Source organism: Diadema antillarum, unplaced genomic scaffold (genome assembly GCF_040938485.1).
Source record: "Diadema antillarum isolate AM-2024a unplaced genomic scaffold, OU_Dant_1.0 seq00000123_RagTag, whole genome shotgun sequence".
Lineage (NCBI taxonomy): Eukaryota > Metazoa > Echinodermata > Echinoidea > Diadematoida > Diadematidae > Diadema > Diadema antillarum.
Window position 1 is genome coordinate 1 of NW_027271203.1, and position 25,679 is coordinate 25,679.

The 25,679-nt window shown below is 38.4% G+C and overlaps 2 protein-coding genes across 2 annotated transcripts; both read left to right on the top strand.

The window, feature by feature from the left end:
• Positions 1–410: 410 nt before the first annotated feature.
• Positions 411–12,484, top strand: LOC139727223 (protein disulfide-isomerase A3-like; the record flags this gene model as incomplete). The annotated part of the gene is made up of 6 exons (XM_071638179.1): positions 411–432; positions 901–1,074; positions 4,265–4,367; positions 7,217–7,345; positions 9,057–9,136; positions 10,181–12,484. Coding segments are annotated over 6 exons (665 nt in total), but the record flags the coding sequence as incomplete, so codon positions are not given.
• A 6,458-nt stretch (positions 12,485–18,942) lies between these two features.
• LOC139727225 (aquaporin-9-like) lies at positions 18,943–25,240 on the top strand. Its single transcript, XM_071638183.1, has 7 exons — positions 18,943–19,057; positions 19,533–19,653; positions 20,230–20,367; positions 21,396–21,514; positions 23,777–23,994; positions 24,482–24,678; positions 25,056–25,240. Exons 1-7 carry the CDS (start codon positions 18,953–18,955, stop codon positions 25,238–25,240), a joined length of 1,083 nt encoding a protein of 360 aa, XP_071494284.1. The 5' UTR covers positions 18,943–18,952.
• Positions 25,241–25,679: the final 439 nt, after the last annotated feature.

Consider the following 25,679-nt stretch of genomic DNA (forward strand, 5'->3'; position numbering starts at 1 on the left):
GCAGGTTTGATTTCATCTCGGTGAGAATGCTATGTGTGTGGTATGTTTGAGAGGTTAGAATGAATTTCAGTGGAGGGATGTTAAACCCACTTTTAGTTATTGTGATTTCATTTGCACATTGTTTGTTTTGCATGAGGGTTTTTAACACATGAGCATCGTTCTCGAAAAAACATGCACATCTGACGCTCACCGGATGGGATGGTATAAATTTTAATTGATCAAATGAGTGCAAACCTTTCATGCCTCCATAATGGAAAATGCTATAAAGTATATACATGTTCATGTCAAATATTGTGAAACATGATAATAGATAAATTTTTCTGGAATAAAATTTATATATGACTGCAAATTGATTGTCAGTTATATTTTGTTATTAATGACATTGTTTTGATTTGATTTTTCCCTCGCAGGCACAAACTACTGGAGAAACAGGTAAAAATGATTTCTTCGTAAGATGTTCATCTAACACACTAGAATTTGACAAATTTCATAATTCAAAGTAATATAAAATTCAACAAATTTTATGAAATGCAATGGGCATACATGAATATATAGGGCGTACCTGTCTTTTTGTCATATCGCGTATGGAATGAAGCAACCTGTTCTAAATGAAGACAAGCTGTGATGCGTATAAGTGTCCAGTAATGTATGTGATTCATTATGGGTGAGGTGTAATTGTGCACTGTATGATATGATAGATTTTGGATTGAATTTTGATTGAAGATTTGATGTAGGCACACTTGCTTTTGAATAGTTGAAATGGACATGTTTTGCAACACATGCAGAGAAAAAAAGGAAGAACCCTTTGTCTAGAATCTGTGAACATTTCGCTTTAATTGGCATCCCTTTTCTGAGGAAAGCATGATATGTACATATGGTATTATTTCTTTATTTTTCCAGAGTCATTAAGGTTGCCAAAGAATTTTCTGATCAGACGATGTACTTTGCCGTGGCACAAGCTGGCGACTTTTCTCGTAAACTGGATGAGTTTGGCCTGGACTTTGAGGAGGGAGCCCCCGTTGTTGCCATTGAAGGTGCAGCTGGTGAGAAGTTTGTGATGTCTGAAAAATTCAGGTGAGTTTTTTTAGATGTTTTTATTTACCTCTTCCTCTTTCTCTCTTCTCTCTCCATCAAGAGAAGAAAGTTAGGAGAGACTTCTGAAATAGTTGTAATCAGATGTGTCTTGGTCTCGTTTTATCCATTGATATATGATCAGAAAAGTAAATATGCTTTTGTCATAAAGTGACCTCTCATATAACTTGGAGGTGGTGCCTCTTGTGTTTCTACTTAAGATGCATTATTTGGTACCCTGGAGTACCAAATAACTATTTGCCATTTAGTTGAATTCTTTATTCATTTATTATTACCATAGTCTCAGCTTAATCGGGTAGTGTCAGGCAGAGCATTTCTTACCCACTAAGTGGCCAGAAAGCATATTCCATTCACGTCACAGCTACCACACACAAATATTGCACCTATCTGTACCGCTACTTCACAGCATGTTATATCACTATAACTGCAGCTTGTCTAGAGTCACACAAGAGCCTTTGCAGCAACTTCAATTTCTCTTGGTATGGTTTCAAGGAAAACGATATACAAACCCAAAAAATTTGCATGCTTGAAGACCATACCCTGTTAATGACCAACTGTAAAGGCTAATTGGCAATCCATTCCGAGGCCCTGCTTGCACGAGCCATTCATGAATGTACAATGTATATACTTGGAACAAATCACTTTGACATAACATTGTAAATCACAAAAATTGCAGTCATTACAGTATGCTGCTGGCATGGTGGTGCACTTATGCAGGTCCCGTTGAAGAAGAAAAGAAAATGTGAACTGATTAACTTATTTTTCTCCTCTTTGCTCTGAAGCAAGGTACATAGGAGTCTCAGTGTAGCTAGCTTTTATTCTTTCTTTTTTTTTCTTGAGAGCTGGCTAGACAAATGTTGTGATTAGTTTATCACTGTGTGTGTAATTTTGGAAGTACATGTAGTGCATTGGCACAACAATCTGTATATGGCATGCATAAATGTGTTTACTTGTAGTGATATGGCGAAGTGATCTTACACTGCACATTTACGTTAGAATGTAAACCCAAATACTATCTTCCGTTAGAGCCTCACAGTTTCTTCAGAATTTTTAATGTTTATACTCATTTCTAAAGACTTTCTATGGGAAACTATGAGGGTAAATGAGGTTTGCCTGGAAAATTTTTACTCCTTTAATGGAAATACCAACCCAGTCATCCGAAAAATATAACATGCATAGACACCGTTTCTTCAGTTTGTATGTCAATTAAAGCCCCCTTGCTAACATTTGCAGATGAAAAAAAAACAACAGCTTTTGGCTTCATAATTGTTTTAAAATGTGAGTGAGGTATGAAAAACTGTTTCTCAATCTGGAATAAACCGTCACCATGACGGTTTATTGAGTTAATCAGTGATATGCATATCTTCTGATATAATTAGCTACTGTATTGTGAAATTTTTGTACGGTAGAGTGTTTTGTGATGCAACTGAACTATACACTTGCATCAAATGTGATAATTCGAACATTTTTTAATCACTGCTCCCAATGTTAGATAATTGCTTTAAAGCGGAGTACACAACTTTTTTAAAGCATTACCCGATTATGCAGAGCCTAGTACTGTATTGATACATGTATTTTGTTTTTTGTGCTGCACCCTGGGTCAGCAGAAAAGTAGAAGAAAGTAGTTTCAGTACTGTATGCAAGAAGATTTTGTTGTCTAAGAGATCTTAACACAGCAATAAATGCTTGCTAGTGGTTTGAAACTTTGTAGCTCACCTGAGCCAAAGGCTCAAGTGAGCTATTGCGATCGCCCTTCGTCCGGCGTGCGTCGTGCGTCGTGCGTAAACTTTTTACATTTTCATCTTCTTCTTGAAAACCCCAAGACCGATTTTCATCAAACTTGGCAGGTACCGTAGTTAGGAACTCATTTTGTTAAAATGGGCACCATGACCCACCCAGGGGGCCCCCAAAAAATTAAGGAATCTGTAAAAATCTTCTTCTCTAGAACCAGAAGTGATAGAGCTAAGTTAATACTATGAGTTAGTACATTGATGACTGTAGTTTCAAGTTTGTTCATGGCAGAATCAGTGATGCCCCCCTTGGGACCCAGGGGAGGGGGTGGGGAGGGGTTCTAATGGGGCCTAAATTGTACATTTTCATCTTCTTCTTGAGAACCCCATGACCCATTTTCACCAAACTTGGCAGGTAGCATCCCTTGGGGGTTAGGAACTCAATTTGTTAAAATGGGCACCATGCCCCACCCAGGGGGCCCCCAGGGGACCCCCAGGGGGCCCAAATCCTCCCAAATTAAGGAATCTTTAAAAATCTTCTTCTCTAGAACCAGAAGTGATAGAGCTAAGTTAATACTATGAGTTCGTACATTGATGACTGCAGTTTCAAGTTTGTTCATGGCAGAATCAGTGGTGGCCCCCTTGGGACCCAGGGGAGGGGGGTGAGGAGGGGTCCTAATGGGGCCTAAATTGTACATTTTTATCTTCTTCTGTAGAACCCCATGACCCATTTTCACCAAACTTGGCAGGTAGCATCCCTAAGGGATTAGGATCTCAATTTGTTAAAATGGGCACCATGTCCCACCCAGGGGGCCCCCAGGGGGGCCCAAACCCCCCAAATGAAGGAATCTTTAAAAAATTGTCTAGAATCAGAAGTTATAGAGCTAAGATAATACTATGAGTGAGTACATTAATGACTGTAGTTTCGAGTTTGTTCATAGGAGATCCAGGGGTGCCCCTCTTGGGGGGAGGGGGGGGGGGGGTGGTTGGGAATGTCCAAATGGGGGCCTGAATTGTACATTGTCATCTTCTTCCTAAAAACCTCATGATGGATTTACGTCAAACTTGGCAGGTAACATCCTTAGGGGGTCAGGATCTCAATTTATCAAAATGGGCACCATGCCCCACCCAGAGGGCCCCAGGGGGCCCCAATCCCCCCAAAATTAAGGAATCTTCAAAAACTATTCATCTTCTACTTGAGAATGCCTTGTCAAATTTTGGTAGAGCTGTGAATAATTTTAGATTAGTGACTGCGTGAAAGGTGAACTTGCGATACTCAGGTGAGCGCTAGACCCGCGGGTCTCTTGTTTATTTTTTCTTTCTTTTTTTTAATGGGAAGGGGTAGGGAGAGGATGAATGGTGTTATTTTCTAGCTACACCTGTATAGTGAAAAGGGAACATGTGGATAATGACTTGTGTGCTATTTTTTATCATTTGAACAGTATGGATGAACTGAGGTCATTCTTGCAGAAGTATTTCAACGGCGAGCTGGAACAGTACCTCAAGAGTGAACCTGTACCAGAAGACAATGATGGTCCTGTCAAGGTAAGATTGGGTATTATATATCATAGATGTGCCCTTTGGTGATAAAATACCCCTGAAACAATCTATAATCTATAATGGATTAGTTGAGGGCAGATTCTGAAAGAGCAGACTCTAAGCTTTAAAATGATGTATAGCTCACTTGAAATGGACTCTTCTAATCTATCTAAATATTGGAAAGAAAGCACACACTCTGGAAAAGTGTGAACCTGAGGAAAGAGGCTCTGAAGTACAGGGTCTATTGAAGCACTTAATCTTCACCAAACAGTGCTAGCTGTGCAATGAATGGGACAAAAAACATGATGTAAACCACTGGAGCAACAACAATGAAGAGATTATCAGATTAGGCTGAAATTTAAACATGCTCTATTAACACATTCTGTCCATGATTAATGCCACCTTTCAAAGCAATAGCGTTTTCCATTTAAAAGTTACTAGACTTGAAAGTGAAGAGTGTGCAAAGGGTTATCAAGAAATGAAAAGGGGTCTCTAAGACATACCTGATGTCACTACTCTAAAAAAAAAAAGGGTTGTAGAAAGACTGAAAATATTGATATAATGAGTGAAAAACACGTCCTGGCAACTTCGTTATAATGAGAGTGCACTGTATGTAGACCGGTTTTTGCCACTCCCTTTGGATTCAACGTAGGCAGGCTTGGCTGTTTCTTGATTTCAATACTCCTTTAGGTAGAGAAATATTGGCATATTTTGTTTGTATTTGTACTGAAAACATGAGAGCAAAATCTGTAATCTTGTGCATTACAGATTTACACACATACAGTAATAGATAATTATCCAATCATTGTGACAAGCCAAGTCATGTTTTTAAAATGTCAATATGGAAATTACTGTTGTGACCTACCTTTTGTGCCAAGTCACATGTGTGCTTCTGAGGACTATTTGTATTTCACCTGTAATCCTTTGTGAGGGTGATGAGGCTAGGGAGAAGCAGTCTAACCCTGAGTTGCAATCACTGAAAATGAACTTAGTCAAAGGAACAGTATCTCTTTGTGGTATAATAAGTTGCAGCTTGACCTGATGTCATGATGCTGTAATATTAAAATATCATGCATGTCCCTGGTACTTACTTAAGCTGTAAGTTGGAAATTGTTCTCATAAGGATCCATGCAATAACTGGATTTTTTAGTCCTATTAAAGTTTTCTTGTTATTTCGTTTGAAGTATATCTGTGCCAAAAGATTCAGAAAATGAAAGTAATTTTGCTAGAGACTGATGTCCAGGTGTATCCTTGCTCTCAATGTGATATAAATCAGTTTAATTCATCAAATCAAAATGGGAACATAGTGCAATAATGTAAAGTGTGTTTATAATTCCTATTCATCTCCTGCCCAACCCACATTAAGTGTTTGGTGGTCTTTATTTTGTACGAGGGACTCTCAGTGTAAGATAGTGATACTGTTTCTCCCAAGTTCGAATGTTTTCTGTGTGTTATATTCTCTTAAACCCTTATTAATCAACATTTCAGTACAAACAATGGGATTTTGCTGGTCTCAATTAGTTTGTTGTCCCCGCCGAACGAGTTCGAGCAGGGGACTATGAAACGGGCTCCGTACGTGTGTGTGTCCGTGTGTCCGTCCGTCCGTCCGTGTGTCCGTGTGTCCGTGTGTGCGTCCGTGTGTGATCAAAATGTTCAATTTGCTACTTCTCTGTCATTTATGAGCCGATTTTGATTCTGTTTGCTTTATATGAGAGCACTACATGGGAGCTTTGAAACTTGTACACAGAATTTCAGTTGTGACCTTTGACCTTGACCTTTGACCTATATTGTACATTTTGCTACTAAATGCTACTCCTTCGCCATTTCTAACCCGATTTCGATTCCGTTTGCTTTATGTGATGGCACTAGGTGAGGGCTTCAAAACTACTACACAGAATTTTGACCGTTGCCTTCTTTGACCTTTGACCTTGATTTTTGACCTACATTGTACATTAGCTACAAAATGCTACTCCTTCGCCATTTCTAACCCGATTTCGATTCTGTTTGCTTTATGTGATGGCACTAGGTGAGGGCTTCAAAACTTCTTCACAGAATTTTGACCTTTGACTTCTTTGACCTTTGACCTTGATTTTTGACCTATATTGTACATTGCATGGCTACAAAATGCTACTCCTTCGCCATTTCTAACCCGATTTCAATTCCGTTTGCTTTATGTGATGGCACTAGGTGAGGGCTTCAAAACTTGTACACAGAATTTTGACCTTTGACTTCTTTGACCTTTGACCTTGATTTTTGACCTGTATTGTACATTTTGCTACCAAATGCTACTCCTTCGCCATTTCTAACCCAATTTCTATTCCGTTTGCTTTATGTGATGGCACTAGGTGAGGGCTTCAAAACTTTCTACACAGAATTTTGACCTTTGACCTTGATTTTTGACCTATATTGTACATTGCATGGCTACAAAATGCTACTCCTTCGCCATTTCTAACCCGATTTCGATTCCGTTTGCTTTATGTGATGGCACTAGGTGAGGGCTTCAAAACTTGTACACAGAATTTTGACCTTTGACTTCTTTGACCTTTGACCTTGATTTTTGACCTGTGTTGTACATTTTGCTACAAAATGCTAGTACTTCCGGCGGGAACATATATTACACACCGCGTAATTTCTACTTTTCCTTGTTATACATTGTATTATGGAGAGTCCACTGTGAGAGTGCATTTGACACTATGATAACTCCCAGCAGCACTGCTGTATATCCAGTAACACTCGTTCCAATAGTAGAAGATGTCCAGAAGATACTTGTATAATCATTATCTTCATGTCATTCTTTCCCTCTTTGTTTCCTCTCTCAATCTATATCTCTCTTGATTTTTCTTTCCAATGCATAGGTTGTGGTAGCCAAAACATTTGACGAAATTGTCAGAGATGAGACGAAAGATGTTTTAATTGAGTTCTACGCTCCTTGGTGTGGGCACTGCAAGAGCCTTGAACCAAAGTACAATGAGCTAGGAGAAAAGGTAAGAAAATCTTATTTTATAGCAGGGAAAAGAAGCAGATTACTAGTACATGCAAATCATACTATCATTTATACATGTACAGGGGAATTCTGTTGATAATGAGGTCATCAGGCCTAGCTTTTTTACCTCGTTATTTCCAGACCCTCTTTGTATCTGTACACTTTGAACACACCCACAAAACTGCAGTGTATAAACATGTCCTGCTTGTTGGAAATTACCTCTTTATTACAGGATTCCCCAGTATTGAGGTTTAACCCTATTCTAACTGGGGGGGGGGGGGGGGGGGGGTCAAATTGACCCCCCCCCCCCCTTGACATTTCGCGCCCCGATTCCGCAACGGGCAAAGATTTTGCCGCGTTGTTTCACGACTTTTTTCATTGAAGTCTCCCGCAAATTTTGAGACCAAATTTGCGATGTCCGGATACACCGTTCTGAATTTCTGTAATGTTTTGCATATGCATGTCAACCCCAAAACAGCTCAAATTCATGATATCGTGTGCAAATCCAATGCAAATTGTGTTTTTAGGTTAAATTGATATGAATTAGATTATTTCAACTTTTAACCATTGAAATTAATCAATTCTAGTGTAGATAAGCCTGAAAAAGTGCCTGCAACAAATTTTGGCAAAAAAACAATATAAAACAAAAGGTCGAAAAAACAATAAAATACATAAGAAATTAACAAAACAATAAAAAAACAAAAGAAATTGATTTTGATTGCACAATTTTTTTACATGAAAATTTTTTGATATGTCTTGAGGAATTCTGACTCAAAAATTTATCAATCCTTCAGTCTTTTTGATGGAGTTATAGGTGAAAATATAATTTCATGCACAAATTTGCATAATTAATTTATTGAAAATAGAAAGGAAAGATTTTTCTATTGTATGACCATTTAATCTTGTAGTTGACATCCAGCTCTATCTTTAGGCAAAATTTTGCGGCTATTGCGCGATCGATGGCCGAGATCTGAAGGGGGGGGGGGGGGGGGGTCAAATTGACCCCCCCCCCCCCCACAGTAAAAACTTGGTCTCAAATAGCCCAGTTAGAATGGGGTTCAAATGAGAATTATCTAAATTTTCTTGTTCCAGTGATAAAGAGTATAAAGGGAATTACACATGCAGACACCAGAAAAAAACATACTGTGTTCACATAGATCAAGTGAAACAAAATTTGTAGTTTGACTCATCCAGTGATATTCTTGTGTTATGAAAACAGACTTGCTTTCAATTGATCCCATATTTGACCCTTTATGTGCTCAGACATTTGGCTGAACTTACCAAGCTTTTTCCATCAGCATTCAGAAATCTATCCAAATTTGACTGGGTTGTAAAGTTAGCAAGCCCACTCAGGTGTAGCAATGTGCCTCAGTCCTACAGGATGGCCATGGTGACACAATATGGATTATGGGAGTTATGTAGATTTGGTAATCCATTTATTGACTACTTGTATTAGTTTCCAGACATTTGTGCTAATCAGCAAAGAAAACACCTTGCCAATTGGCAAACAAGCCTCAATAAAGGTTACCTTATGCATTTAAAGTGCATGCAAAAAAAAAAATCAGGACTCTCTCGCTGGCTTTGAGTGAAGCAATTTTCAGCTCATGTGGAGTTTACTGCACAACTTCTTTTTTTCTTCTTCTTAATTTTATGCAGATATGAGTTTGTTTGACTATACAAAATGTGTTGGTGCTTTTACATTCCTTGCACAGCTTCAGGGAGATGAGAACATAGTCATCGCTAAGATGGATGCCACAGCCAATGATGTGCCATCACCTTTTGACGTCAGGGGGTAAGTCCAATCTGGGGATATTGACAAAGTGGCTTTTATGCCTCCATCAAGAAATTTCGCTGGAGGCATCATGTTATCATGTTTTCCATCCATAATCAATTCTATGGATGGTGTAGCTTTAAAACTGTTTGACCTATCCAAATGAAATGTGGTAAATGTGTGTATGAATAGACAAAGTTGTGCCTATCTACTTGAAGGTACACACACTGAAGGTCAAATGTCAATGGTCGAGGGAAAATGCTAAAATTTAACTTTTCTTTCCATATCTGGACAATGGCTAAAGGTATCTTCATGAAACTTAGTACATTATACAGAGACTCCAACCCCAAGCACCTTCTGATCTGGAGATTCTCCCGCCTGAAACCCCTAGCAAACGGGAGACTCTAACTTGACGTGCGCAAAGTGCACACCACGAGCGCAAAGTTCCTTCCGGCCTAGGGTTCTAGATGCTCTCTCGCCCTATCTAAGGCTTATTTTCAACATACAATGAAAATAAGTAAGAAATCATTTTCAAGCGGGAGAAATTAAATCTCAAGCAAGAGAACGGGAGATTCTGCAAAAATGGGCTTTCGGCGCAAGATGGAGTTGGAGAGTTGGAGTCTCTGCATATACATGTATTGCATGACAGTGATTCTCTTGGGAAGTTTTTGGTCATGAGGTCAAGGGCCAAAGATCAGGTTAAAATGCTGAAGTTACATCATTTGAAATTTCATTATTTTCTCCATACCTTGGATTTGTCTCAACGTTATACACTTGATTAACTTGGTACACATTACCATGCAGTAATTTCATAGGAAAAGATTTGGGCCAGGGGCTCATTGATTTTGTTTTTTTGTTTTTTCAGGCACCCAGTCAGTGAAGCCAGTAGTAAATGGAAGTACAACATTGACTTCATATAAAGCTGTTGTATTATATGTAGACATTCTTGTATTTGACTTGATGATTTCCTGAAAGTAGTCAAGCATGTGAATGTATTCAACATGCAAAGCTGTCATTTCAATGAATAATATTGACCTTTTTGGTGTGTTCTCTTGCATTTTCCAGATTCCCAACTCTGTACTGGGCTCCTAAAAACAACAAGTCCAAACCCAAGAAATACGAAGGAGGCCGCGAGGTTGATGACTTTGTAAAGTTCATCAAGAAGGAAGCAACCTCCAAACCAGTCAATCTTAGTGGAGAGAAAGGGAAAACAGAACTTTAATATATTATAGCATGAAGAGTATCACGCAGTTGTCATTTTTTTTTCCTCTCTCTCTCTCTCTCTCTTTTTATGATAGTGTTGGGGAAAGTAGGGCTCCTAGGTAATGTGCATATTATGTAGGTAAAGTTTCACTGTAGTTCCACAAAAGAAATTTCACCTTCCAACTGCAACTACAGTATAAGAAACATGATGACATTGTTCAATGATCTATTAAGTAAGTTTGATGAAGCATTTTTGAGAGTTGATGCATCTTGATGCTCCTACATATTAATTCTGGCAGGCCAAGGACTTGTGTTCAGGGCTTCTCTTTTTAAAAAACTTAAGTATTATTATTTTTTTTTTTTAGTTGTGCAGAGTTGCATGAGATTTGCATGGGGGTGACAAGATTTTCCTCCACATTCTAGCTGAAGATGTTTAGAATAACAGGGAAGCCAGTAGACATGGCTATCTCCATATCTGAAGAAGAACATTTACTGTTTTAGAGGTTTCATTTACTTTTCTAGACAGCGTTGCTTTACAGTTGATTTAAAATGAAAAGTAGAATCGTCTGGATTCGCACATGCCAGGGTGGTGGTGGCAGCAAGCTGCATTTATACCTACGTGTGCCATTCTGTATCGAATGAAAGTTAGCATGGCAAATCCAATTTCATGACCAAACAGACAGGTCATCTGTATGTCTCCCTATTTATGGGTCACACTTGGTAGTGACTCCATGGAGGATTTCAAAGTACAATTACTCACCAAGTGTTTCTTGTAATCAATGCTGTTGATCCCTATCTGAGCAAGGGACTTTGGACAGTATGTACAATGCTCTAGGGTTTTCTGTGCTAATTGGCGCTCAAAGCACCCAAAGGGTTAATTGGGTGCCCCACCTGTCAGAGGAAAGCGATGAATGGGTGAATGCATTGATGTGTGTATGCAGTCATGTGTGAATGCATTGCTGTGTGTATGCATTCATGTGTGAATGCATTGCTGTGTGACTGCATTCATGTGTATGCATTCATGTGTGACTGCATTCATATGTGTGTGCACCCATGCGTGTAGGCAATGATGTGTGTATGCTTTGGTGCGTGTAGGCAGTGATGTGTTCCTAAGTGATGACGAAGTGCTGTCAATCACTGATGTGTTTAACGTACATCCTCCCTCGTAACTGACACATCAGTCTGTCGAATCTACCAGCAGAGCTTATCCAACTATAAAGCATTGAAATGATTAGTTCTGCTCCAGATAACGGTGTCAAGAAATCTCCAATATTACAGACATCGGACTACTTCACTGCGTGATCATTAGTAATATGTGACGTCAAGGTAGAATAGATATTGCTTCAGGAACTAGCTATTTAAATACAGGACAAATATATATCCACAATGTAAGGTAAAGTTGATATTGATATTTTTTTCCCCCTCCCAGGTCGCTGACCTATAAAAATGTTTTATGTCAGCCATTACCGCATCTATTACTGTGAAAGTTGTCTTTTCCTTGTTGGAAAGATTACACAAACATAAAATCCGATAGGAACAATTAAAACCATTGCTTTGATATCGGTCTTTCTCCTCTTTTTTGGAATGCAAATATTTGTGATGGTTTCTTTGTAATGTTGCTTTTCAAAAAAAAAATAAAGTGTAAAACTGAATTGTTCATACAATTTATATCACAATCAATACACGTACAATGTATATGTCTCTCTGAAGTGTATAACTTAAGTAGTTCTTTCCTTTTTTTCAAATTCTATGAGGGGTACCAGTAATGTTAGATTTGTTGCGAGAGTTCCTTTTGAGAAAAGTGAATACATATTTCCATTTTAAGTGTGATTGAAACTACTGTACCTGTATTTATTTACCACTTTTTTGTTACGATGAAGTGTATTAAAATGTGTAGATGTGTAAAGGCCTTGAAAAGTGACACAAAACTCCATATTGGAATGATTTTATGTGCTAAAAAGCAATACGTCATGACGGACTGAAAAAGAGGCATTTTGGATTATGTCACTTAATTTGCAAATTCTTTGTACTGTGTGTGTAATTGTGTCAACACACTGTATGTTTAAGCGCATTTGATACATGTAATGATTATATGTATGTGGTCTGGCTGTGTTGGTTGACTGAATCAAATTAAAATCTCTAAAATGCCACACCTCACTTTGAGACTTGGTGTACCTGTTATGTGTAGATCTCCAGGTTTTTGGATTCACAACTCGTGCAAGGCTGACTGTTTAAAAAAAAAGAAAAGAATGGTGTGTGTATGTCAATGTGTGTGTGTGGGGGGGGGGGGGAGGGGGGGGGGGGCTCTCTCCTCCACTGGTGTGACACAGTGTTCATAACGCTGCATCTGTATTCTCAAACACACGAGTACATGTACACCTGAATGATTTAATTATCATTTTCCTTGCCTTTTCTGACATGACTATGCTACTGTACTGTAGGGGGCACAGAGCAAACGGTAGTCGAGTGTTGTTTCTGTGCAAAGTGAAAATGTAATGATACATGTATCAAGTCTCCATCACATTGTTCACTCATTTCTACACGTACCCAATGTTCTTGTTGTTGTTTTTAAACAAAATCTTGTAAATGCACAGCGTGTGCATTATAGAATTTGTATGTGAATACATATCTGCATTGAACCTTAGGCTTCCGTTGTTACGATTTTTCCCTTTGTCAACAAGTCGCCTAGGTCGACATGCTCCCAGCTAGAGGAATCCTTTGTCTCGCGTAAGTCGACAAATACATTTCTCTGGTAAAAACGAAAGACCCGACAACAAGCATACACACATACTCGTCATAATAAACATATGCATGCATACTGGCAAAAATACAAAGTTGTGCTTCAGTTGAGATTGGACTTCGGCCGCGAACGAAGCAACATGATGGGCCTTGCAGTTTGGGACCACACTGAAAGTTATTCATGATCCTGTCAACTACAGTGCACATGACTATGTTAATGAGTGTGCGATGCTCCCTGTCGTGTGCTACGTATACAATAAGTCAGTTCGGAGATAGCTCATGTGCACATGGGTACAAATAACCTTTCATATTTCTCACTTGATTAGGCATTTCACTCGATTCAAAGCGACATAATGCATCAGTTTGCCCAATATAGCAATTTATGGAACTCGCATTCAAACAAAGGACGAATCTGCGTAGATCAAGTGACCAGAATAGTTCGTCAGTCACCACTTTGGGAAGCATCTACACAGTGTGTATATCATTGTTCTGTAGTGACTGCATAAACATTTTCCCCCCTGTTAACATATATTGCCAACTACCAGTCTTGCTGTCAGGTGTATTTCCTGGCAGGCACCATTAATAAGGATTACATGAATAATCATTGCATCACAGTTGCTTATCTCAGCGAATTTAAAAACCAACCTGTCTCTTAGTACAAAATATGACCTTTTTTTCTGCTCATGCGCAAACTGGAACCCCGAATTGGCTTATTGATAGTGAGCGGTTTATAAGTTCAGCCAATGAGGTTCAAGAGATTTGAGTAACAACTGTCTTGTTCCCTTTGAATTCATGTTCCCTGCATCCACTCAAAGAATATACACTGTGTATGTGTCGAATTTGATATGCCTCACAGACAGAAAGACCACTGTATTATGTCCCATTACATAATTATTAGCATCTCTGTGAGAAAGATTGTCTTTATGATGGTAATTACTTTTCGCCAGCCTTGCAAATGATGAGTGATATCCGTAACTAGGAATCCGAGGGCACCTTCATATGACGCTAGAGTAAATTTCGCTACGATCTTTCTTAGATCTGAGTGTAGATTTCCAGTTCTGGATTTACATCAACATCATCGATATGTAGGGCCTTACAAAATTTACTGATTTCATTCAGCGACGCTAAAGGATCAAAATTATGACTCAAACAGCGATTTGTGTCCGGAAAAGCCTTTTTTCTTTTTCGATGCCTGAGTTACAATCTTCAAGAATCTTCAGCTAATTGAAGGGGGCATGTAGACTTTACCAGAAGGAGGAGAAGGAGAAGGAGAAGAAGAAGGAGGAGGAAGAGGAGGAGGAGGAGAAGGAGAAGAAGACATAACATAACAGCCCGACAATCCAGTGAGATGTTGGAGAAGGAGAAAAAACAAGAACATTATCTCTCCTTTGTAGGGTACCGATACCCATGGTCCGTGCTGCCCAGATGTTATGCGTTCTATCGCAGGTGTCAGTGTATTGCTTCGACAGAAGACAGAATTTCTATTTAAGTAAGCCTATATGCATTATTCCTCATTCACAAAAACAAATAAACAAACAAACAAACAAACGAAAAAAAAAAAAAAAAACGTGCGAGCAGCAGTTCGCTGTCCCAATCAATAGTTTGGTAGCAGTTCTTTGTGTGGAGAGAACAGGACACGCGAACAAAAAAAAAAAATCGGTAAAAATTGTACTTGTTTTCACTGTGTAAAATGCTATTAAGCACGCGAAAACACGCATTGACCATCATCTAATCCGATAGATTTCACATTCATGTACTAAACCTGGCAAACAAAATCATGCACAATGTGAGCAAGATGGTTTATGCTTACTTTATAATGTGATACTAATGTTCCCCTTTTCAGTCCTGGGTTATTGATGACAAGTATTGATGACAGGTATTTGTTCCGTATCATATAACCAAAAATTCTACGCAGGAACTTTTCAACATTCAACATGTCCTCTGAAATACAGCGTAAAAGTGGTAAATATCAAGAACCTCTTATTTGGTCTCCATAATTATCAAGACTGTATGAAAGAGTTGCTTTGAGCATGGAACATCAAAGCCCGTGGAATGCTAAGCATGCAATTGTCATGCTATTATATAACCTACGCATGAATTAGCACAAATGGGAGATTCCACTCCTTTTCAAATACATTCCTAATGTAATCACGTATATTATCATGTGGATAAAGGTTAGCCACGGAAGCACTAATGGATTTTGATTCCCAGGGGTAAAGCGGATTACTTCGACTATATTAACATGACAATAATCAAAATGTGCCTCCACTATATCCTCAAGACTTTGTAGATGCACAAAAGCTAGTGTCGCGGACATGCTATTCACCAGAACGAGTGACCTATTTTCAATAGGAATGCGATCAAAATGGCGAAACCTCAGTGTGCTAATATCTACCAGACAGACATGGCAATCTCAAAATCATTGTCAAGTGTCAAATGACATACCGTATGTCGTCATGATAGATTTCTTGCAAAATTATGACATTCTCGCCTACCCGAAAGACGCAGTGAAAGCCTAAAGCTGGGAAGAATTGAATTTTGAAGGTATGATCAGAGAGGAGTTCAATGATGTCAACACAGGTTGAGCTCAGCGAATCCAGAATGTTCTCTCTAAAAGTTTGTAAAAGGCAAATAAAAAACAATAGTCACAGGTAAATAAAAAAATGACGAAGAGAATGAAGAGGAACCAATTGAACAAACAGAGAAAATATAATCACAGGAAAACAAAATGAAAGAATCGGAACAACATTCGATAAGAAACTGTTTAAGGGTATTCGGAATACCGGAAACCAGACTAATATTATTGTTCAAAACAAACGCAAACAGAAAAACTGACCAGAAATGAATATCATTTATTAGTGGAAAATTGAGCTAAGAAATTGGAATTCCAACGGGATTCGAACCCGAGACCTCCGGATGCGAGCACGGTGCTCTACCGACTGAGCTATAGTAGTAGCCATAGTTTGGTATTCGTCCAAGAAACACTATATATTCTCAATGCTCGACACACACGTACACAATTGAACCTGGCATAAACCCGAAGGATAATTCAACTTGGGAATTTGCGAGGGATCACCGAAGTAATGCACATTTTTCAGTATGTAACAAACGCAAACAGAAAAACTGACCAGAAATGAAAACTATTTATTAGTGGAAAATTGAGCAAAGAAAATGGGATCAACTCGCCAAAGAAAAGGGAAAAAATCGTTATCGAATTCAACGTCGATAGCAGCTAGTAACAGAAGTCATAAAACATGATCCTGTCAAACGTCAGAGCGCGAGCGATCGACAACGATCGCACTCGCAACACGTACACCAATTAGCGGGATACAAATCTCGAGCTTTGGAGCGCGTTCGTCGTCCCGCTATTTTGTACCTATGAATGCGGCTATAGACGTCGTCATCCCTCGTGAGTGAAGCCTCGACTTCTTCCAGCACGGACGCGAAGTAGCTGACCACCGGCCTATCAATAGCGAGCTTCAGATCTTCGACGCGAACGCTAAGACGACGCTAATTAGGCGACGGGGATAGTGTTCTGCACATTGTGCGAGACAACTGTTTCCATTGTCCAAACCGGGGAGGCTGCGTCGTCTTTGCGTTCGTGAAGCAGATCTGAAGCTTGCTATCGTGAAATTTGCCACGTACCGTACACGAGTCCGACAAGTCCAGGAAACTAGACGTAAACTCAATCAATGGGGAATCTCTATTGCTTTATGGGTTTTGTTTGTTTATTTGTTTGTTTGTTTTTTGTAAAACGTAAAAAATCAATTAACTACTCAGCACATCCATCAATCAATCAATGTAAAAAATAACAACCAAAGAAATAAGAATGAATAAACGAATCAATCAATTATAAGTGACTCATGTTATGAACATTTTGTGGGGTTCATGTGTGTCTCGTTGAGTTTGGGTAATAACTTAAAAAAAACATTCTCTCACGAAGTTCAGATGGGAAGAGAGGACTCAAAATAACTAGGTGCCGAGTGAAATTCATTTTTTTTTTCTCTCGGTTTCCTTAAAATATTGGAACAGCCCAGTATGTTGTCACAGCACATGGTAGGGTCACAATCGGATAACATCGACAAATTATTTATTACTATATAACAGACATGTCCGCGCAATCACCAACTACATATACATGATATGTATATATATATATATATATATATATATATATATATATATATATATATATATATCATGACATTCCGCGTCGAGACTCCTGAAGAAGGTGGATGGAAGCCACCGAAAATTTGAGTTGCTCAATAAACTCTATATTGGCGAAATATTGCATTACCGGTTTATTCTTCGTTATACATAGGGCCTATACATATATGTCTACTTTCATTATACACGTATGGATGTAAGGAATGCTGACACCAGGTTTTTTTTGTTTTTTTTTTTCTGGCTGCGATCAGAAGTAAACAACCAAAAAAAAAAAAAAAACCCACAAGGTTGGCTTGCTTCGGTGTCCTAATGATGTACGATTCTCATTTTACCCGCTCAATCACTTGGCGATCGGCAGAAGTACCGTCTCCTGTAAAATACAACGCGGTCTTGTGTCCATATTGTTGGACGGTTGCTGAAGTGGATTGGCTCGTTGATGTCTCTTGATCGTGACGACAAAGGCTTCACATGCCAGTAATTATCAGGAAACTTTCCTACAGCCAGCAATATCATTATCATATTTGATGATTTTAAGCATTAGAAAAGGGTCATATTAGAATGAATCTAGGTGTACTCACAAAACGTACGCACCACTGTTGTGTAATCTATGCGATCAAAGCAAAGGGACATGAGCTTCAAATTATTCACTGTCATTGTTTTGAAATCCGTCAAAAACAGCAAATAAGATGTGATAGGAGAATGATGGAAATATATTTCAATGTATGAATACATATTATATATATATATATATATATATATATATATATATACAGTATATATATATATATAATATATATATATATATATATATATATATATATATATATATATATATATATATATATATACTTCGTATCGTTAATTGCTTGTTTTGTTTTTGTTTTGGGTTTTGGGGGGTTTTTTAGTCACCAAAAAATATCAAGTGATTACAAGGTTAAATTTGCCATAAGGAACTAAACGTCATTCTCTTTCTCTTTGCAAACGACTTTGTACTGATCATTTTGGCGTTAAAATGCCAGTTTACGTTTGGGGATAATGATTCAATCACTATTTGAATTACGACATTTGATGTGCATGTATTGTATTATTATGTCACAAAACACACTATCATGCAAAAATGGGAGATGATATACAGGCCATCCCCAAACCTAAAGAATGTTGTGAAGGGGGAGGGGCACATCCCCGAACCTTCCTCGATCGACACCTTTACTATCCCAGTCACCTTTATATTTGCTTAACTCGCATCACGTTTCCTTAATTCCGCAGCGCTGACCTTGTCAAAAATATTGACTTCTGCGCAAGATTGACGACCGACCCTCTTTACCGATGTCGTCGGGACCCTCCAAGATCTTGTTATTACCCCGCCTCTCCTTCCAAAAATCACCCAATGGACGTTGCACATCTCTGTGATGTCACAATATTAGCATCAAGGTTGAGAAGGTCTTGGTGTTATGATACATCTCGGAAACTCCCTGTATTATGTTTATGAAATACATGGTATCCCCAGATCACTATTGAGGCGATGAGGTCTCAATTTGTGGCCAAGCAGTCAGTATCAATTGCCGTGTGCAACTCGTGTGCGACATAATCATGATCACGGTTTGATAAGATAATGTGAGATGCACCATACCATTTTCTGCATGCTTCGCCGAAACACGTGCGTCTTTTCGTTCCGAAAGTATCATCGTCATCCGAAAACGACGTGGATCGTGCTTCTGTGACTTCATCATGGCAAAGCTGTCATGGATCGAGAAGCTATTAAGAACGGTGACAATTCAAGATGAACTCCTGAGATTTATGCTGTGTGAATTTTACGCGACAATGATTTTAGCGGTAAGTGATTGCATTCTCTTTCACCATTAAAATTTGATTTCATCTTTTTGAGAAAGCCTCTTCGCTTAAGTTGTGCGTATCGATCTGTCTATAAGTCTGTATCTGAGACATGAGACCATTATTCTTATACCCATATACAAAGTATCTCTGAGCATCAACTAATATGGAAGAATTCACTTTTATATTTAAAATGAGTATCAACGAAGGCAGTGAGATATAAGAAGTCGAGAAAAAAATCCCCGACCCGAATGACTGCTATAATAATTATGCTACGTTTTGTGCTGTGGAGTAATATTTGCCGGATCTTCTGTTTTCATTCTAATCTTAATTGTTTGGTTTCCTTGTGAATCTATAGAGGCAAAAGATCCTTGAGAATACAATCATTTACTCTGATGACTGTGGTTTATGTTCGTAATCAAACGATTAAGGCCAATGACGTAGATATTGAAGTAATAATATAATTTCATCTTCGCAGCTTTTTGCCCACGCCGTGGTTGCTCAGGAGACGGTGTCGAGATCGATGTCGGGTTTCAACATGGCGTTCGGATCAGCAATGGGCGTCAGTCTCGCTGTCTTCTCCGGATTCGGCGTCTCAGGTTGTTTACCTCTCTAGACCAAGCAGACATGATTCGATTTATCTGAAATTAATTACATTGTAATTCATTTCTCACCAAACATGTAAAATATATCAAAAACATGACACCTTTTTGTTATTACTCGAATTTCTAAATCCCATTATGTTTAGCTTTCTTTCTTTAAATAGCGTTAAACGCTAAGAAAAAACAGTATCAAATGACACTTATCTTCTGTTTGATTGAATGTTTTAGTAGCATGATTCGTCAAGAGTCGTACGATATATTGTCAAAAATCAATTACTGAGAGTGTCTCGTTTCAGTCGTCACCTTTTAGCATGACAGTTGTCAGTGGCTGCATAGCTCTTCCTTGATCTTCTTGTGTTTGTGATACTCCTGTTTGTAGTAAGGGCACATGCCCTTTAAGGCATGCGTGAATAAGGTTCAGCGAGGGAGGTAACGAGGGAGAGAGAGAGAGAGAGAGAGAGTAAAGAGAATTGTCTAAAACGTCTAAAATTTGATTTCCAGATCTTACTCATGTTTTCCATATCTCGCCAAAAAGGAGTAACAAACGAAGTTGGCTTGCAAACATATCGACAGGTGGTCATGTCAACTTGGCCCTGTCCGTTGGGATCGCAGTGATTGGTGTCTTTCCGTGGAGGAGGATTCCCTTCTACTTCGTGTCCCAGTTGGCCGGGGGCTTCGTCGGCTCTGCCCTGGTGTATCTAGTTTACAAAGGTGAGTGAGAGTCATTTACAGCTCGCTGTCATCAGCTAACATCGAAACACCTTTCGTCTTTGATGATGACGTAGGCAAAGTAAGTTGTCGAGCTGATGGTGACATATGAGGGTTTAACCAAGGGGGTGAAAGGTTGCGAAAGGTGAGGAGCGGTTTCCCTCGGCACTTTTGACCTATATTATTTTCAATATTTTGTATCATTCTTTTCTCCATCTGGGTGGTTTTCCTTCTGCCGCCTCTTGCAAAATCTTAGTTGCTATGACGTTTTCAGGCATTTGTATTTATTGTTGTTGCTGAAAACAAAACAAGTGTCGTTGTAGGTGTCGTTCAATCTCGCTTCTGTCAAATATCAGTAATTTACCACAGAGCCGCCACATAAGCATCATTTGTCGTCATTTAAACACCACCTCAGAATTTCGCTGCATATTGTCTTATATTATAAGAAAGATTAGTTAAAACTTCTTAATTAATATATAAAAAATCAGTAAGAGATTAAGAAAGGAGAAAGAAGCACAAACTCCAATCTTCTGATATATCTTGCTAATTGAAAGATCAGTTGAATAAAGCAAATGTGAGGATTAAGCAAGTTTTACAGCGGTAACAAGCCATTATGATATGATTAGGATAACAAAGTGCTCAAATGAAAGATCATTTCACTCATCCTTAGAGAGTACTAACAATGAATAGTAAACGTTATAATAAAAAGATATTTACTGCACCAAACCACGTGATTTATTATGAGACATTATTGGTTAACAAAATACTTATTGGACAATCTGTAGGCCTACACGTTCCAACAACGTGTAGTCTTCATCTTATCTGAATCAGCTGCGATAATAACAAGAGCCCCAACTGTAATTATAATGATCCTGCATCATGCAAGGTCAGAATATATGCCAATTCTAACCTTCTTCTGAAAACATTTTATTCTAAATTATTCTCTAAAGTCTCGAGATAACTGATGACATTGGGTACCCGATATACAGAATCATCATGTCCCGCATATCATTTTTTCGTTCCTTGGCAAGATGCTTTCGATGAGTTTGATGGTGGCACTCGACAGGTTCTGGGTGAGAACGGCACAGCGGCCATCTTCGCTACGTTTCCACAGCCATACCTCTCTGTTACTACCGGCTTCTTCGAACAGGTACGTCCGCTTTCCTGTAAATAGCGGAAGGCGAGATTGGTAATGAACCTTCTTGTTACCCCATCGAAATCTAAAACAACAACAACAACAACAAAGAGTAAATAACAAAAATAAATGACTAACACGCAGTTGTATCTGGCAACTACCAAGGTTATCATCAACTATTTTATGAATCTGTCTCGCAACCAATAACTATACGCAAATATTGAGGGATTGTAAAAATATCTAAAAAGATGATAAATGTTTTCATTGTATCCTTGGCACATATACCACATAGGAAGAATAACAAATATATATATATATATATATATATATATATATATATATATATATATATATATATATAAGCTAGAGAAAGAAGGAAAGAGGGAGGGAGGGCGAACTCGTCAGTTGATTGCACATGAAATGCAGCGATTACGGTGGACATAATATCCATCAACGGGAACACAGAAATTTGCTGTTTTATGTTTCCGCGGTATTTCGTTGTTTTCCGTAATAGTATTAATCCTCCATAAGTTCACTTTTTATCATCAAATTGTAGTTCTTCAAAATATTCACATTGGTTTGAATGGCGTAAATATAAACAAACAGAACGATAGAGGTTTCCTGACAATCAGCCCTTATATGAAAGCTTTGAGGCTTTAAAGTTGTCCGTGTCTTCATAAAACGCTGACAGTTGGCAATTGTATGACCACTTTTATGTATGACTTGAAGGAGATGTTGTCATCCCTTCTGATATTATTCCATTTATATGAAGCCAACTGGAGCATGATGTGGAATAATCTTTAAAGGTCATATATTCCTTTTGCAAACGTCACAAAATTTTGCATGGTTGAAGAATAATGTCTCCAAACATGAAATATTACTGTAATACACCTCAGATTTAACAAAAAAAAAGAGAAAAACTTTAACCCCATGTCACTCAAGAATACACTCCCCTTTTGTACCGAGAATAACTTTTGGACTTTGTTCACTGTAATTGTGTTAGAAATCTATAGAATTGTTTTCACCTCCATCATAAAGAGGTTTCCAGTTTCATTATACTGAGTAAAGGTCTGAATTACATACCTCTACATTGTCGCAGCTTATGAAAGGAATCCAAATTTCAGAGTTTCAGAAAGGACACACAAACTCTAAAGAGAGTTTGCAGCTCACCATGAGTATGTTCTTCTGTCAAATACCACACGAGCATGGACGCACACAAAGGCACACATACTAAAACATCGCGTATAGCATTTTTCGCAATCGGTTAAGTCTATACAATTTTATAACATAACGGTATAAGAAAGTCATAAAAGAAAAAAACGTTTTCATCGTGAATTAAACGATTTATAAAATGATAGAGATAATTGCATATATATATATATATATATATATTTATTTATTTATTCATTTATTCATTTGTAGGTCTTACATGTTCTTTGATTCTGAGAACTTGAAGCACAAAATAACTTACTAAAATTAATATTTTTGATTTGATTAGTTCCTATATTGTTGTTTTTAATCACTGAGAGCCTTTACTGTACTCCTATCAATTAAGGGAACATGGTGTGTCTTCTAATAAACTTACAGATATGCATCCCGTCTTCGAAGCAATCTGTTTAGCATGAACAAGTAAAGGAACGGTCGTCGGTTAAGACACGTCTGTAGCAGAACTTTATTATTCAAACAATAATTACATGGAGTTTAACCATCATGAGTTAAATCAGATTATTCAAATGATCAGAAAATAAGCTGTTAGTTACCATTATGCCAAAAACGAAAATCAGTGATAACAGTGCATTTAAATGGACAGTACCAGATTACACGTGTGTAAAGACTGTCAGTAAATTCAAAGCAGTCTCAACACTTCTTACCAGGGGCGGCGCAGCCGTGGGGGCCGTGGGGGCTCGGGCCTCCACACTTTTTGTGCACCATATATACAAAGGAATACATAAGGTGTCATCACTTTGGGCCCCCACACTTTTTTCAACCCGGAAGTACGTAAGAGGCACTACAATGGGAGGGGAGAGAATGAGCTGAGGACCTTTTTTTTTGAGCTGAGGACCTTTTTTTTTTTTTTTTTGCTTGTTAGCTCATGAAACCCGGAAGTGGGCCCCCACACTTTTGAAAACAGTGCGCTGGCCCTGCTTACTGCTTTTTTTCATGTAGTGTGTGGTTTTTCTTTTTTCATTATTCAATCAAGAAGCTCTTTTTTGAAAATTAGTCATGCAACCATCTTCTTTTATCCCACAAATGCATGTGTACAATATTGTCCCATAGGTCCTAAACACGGCCTTGCTCCTTGCTGCCATAGGAGGGATAATGGATCATCGGAACAACGCGCCCCCGCTGGCCGTGGCGCCTTTCTTCTTCGGTATCATCGTCTTCACCATTCTCATGTCGTATGCGTACAATGCCGGTGCGCCGCTCAATCCCTCATTGGACCTATCGGGCAGGTTGTTACTAACGGCAGTTGGTTACGGACCCGAAGTCTGGGTGTAAGTACACGCAGGGACCACCTCCCTGGTACACGTATATTGTGACCAATTCAAGACGCCGTATATCAGTGGACATACTGTCCAACTATTCGATATGCCCATAATGATTGCATTTGAACACCTAAACTCACAAATTATTGCAGATGAAAATGCACATACAAATCGTAATGATTTTCTTTCCAGCGAAAGTAACGAGAAGCTTGCCTAGGTTGAATACTGCTTTGTATGGATTTGTCGTCAGACACCTTCTTTCTGAAAAGTTATGCGGCGATGTACACATTTATATAAGTATAATAATGCAATAATTATTTTGCCTCGGAAATATCACACATCCTCGATAAAAACGTGAAATATGATACAGCTGGAATGTGTCTCTAATAAAGAATACTAGTACGTTCCATTGCAGTCACTATGTGGACCTGGAGGGGGTTTCGATGTCTGAGCGACAAAATGATTATAAAATAACCCTTTCCTGTTTCACGTTTAGACCTAACGGCGTACACTGGTGGTGGATCCCTATCGTGGGACCAACTATTGGATCTGCTCTCGGTTCTTGGGCATACTTCTTTGCCATTACGCTGCATCACCCACCGCTGACCGAAGAACCCAAAGACAAGATCCAGCATAGTGAAGCTACAGGTGAGAATCAGCAGAATCCGGCCGGTCTGTTCGCACTTTCATCACGTGGGGCAGGCGTTCACTTATGTTTTAGTTTGCTTAAAGTTTCTTTTATTTTCCACTTGTACAAATGAAATCATTATGACAAAATCAGCACTTTTCAAATGAAAATATAAACAAAAGCACTTAAAAGTAGTAGAAGATAATGCGTATAATATACGAAAATATATTTCATGGAATCTTAAATAATGTTAGAGCATGCAGGTGGAGGAGACCGTTATCGATGAGCAATTCGCTTGACCTAATTGGATAACGGTATGTCCGGTTCACATTCCCAAATCTCAATGACTTGGTGCCGATGTAATCAGTTATAAGAGTGATGTAATCACCGCTGTCACTTGATCATCCATGTTGCCATTTTACTTTCATACAATTCATGGCAGAAATGACTGGCGAGGTCGGTAATTCTCAAGCTCCAAACAGTCGTGAAAATTCGACGTCAATGACGGAATTCGATGTCAACCACGAAAAGGACAGGGAAGACAGGATGTCGGGACCATTGTGTGTTGATGTCATCTACAACGATCAAACGCTGGTGAACGAAACTACCAACGACGTTTTCTTGTGAAATATTTTATTGTATAGTAATATGAAAATGCATTTGTAACGTGACTGAAGTAGCATTTCAAAACACCTCTTCATTATATTCTCTTGAAGATAGGAGTATTCGAATGTAATTTTGTCCTCTATGACTTTGAGGATAAAAAAACAAGGACACCATTAGTAGTTATTTATATGTACCCTGAAAAGTGTACTTACAATGTGTTTTTTTTTTCTTCAAAACATGTGTTCAAGGAAATCAGTACACGTACGAGTATCTATGATTTTGACGAAGATTGATTATGATATTATTTGATGAATATGACGAACTATTATTCGATGACATCGAGACCCAAATCACTTGGTAGATTTATACTTTGTCTTAGTGTCATCTCATTCTATTTTAAGCGTATGGTTTATTAAGAATTTTAAATGAAGGTTTTAAGCGGGTTAGGAAGCCTATGAAA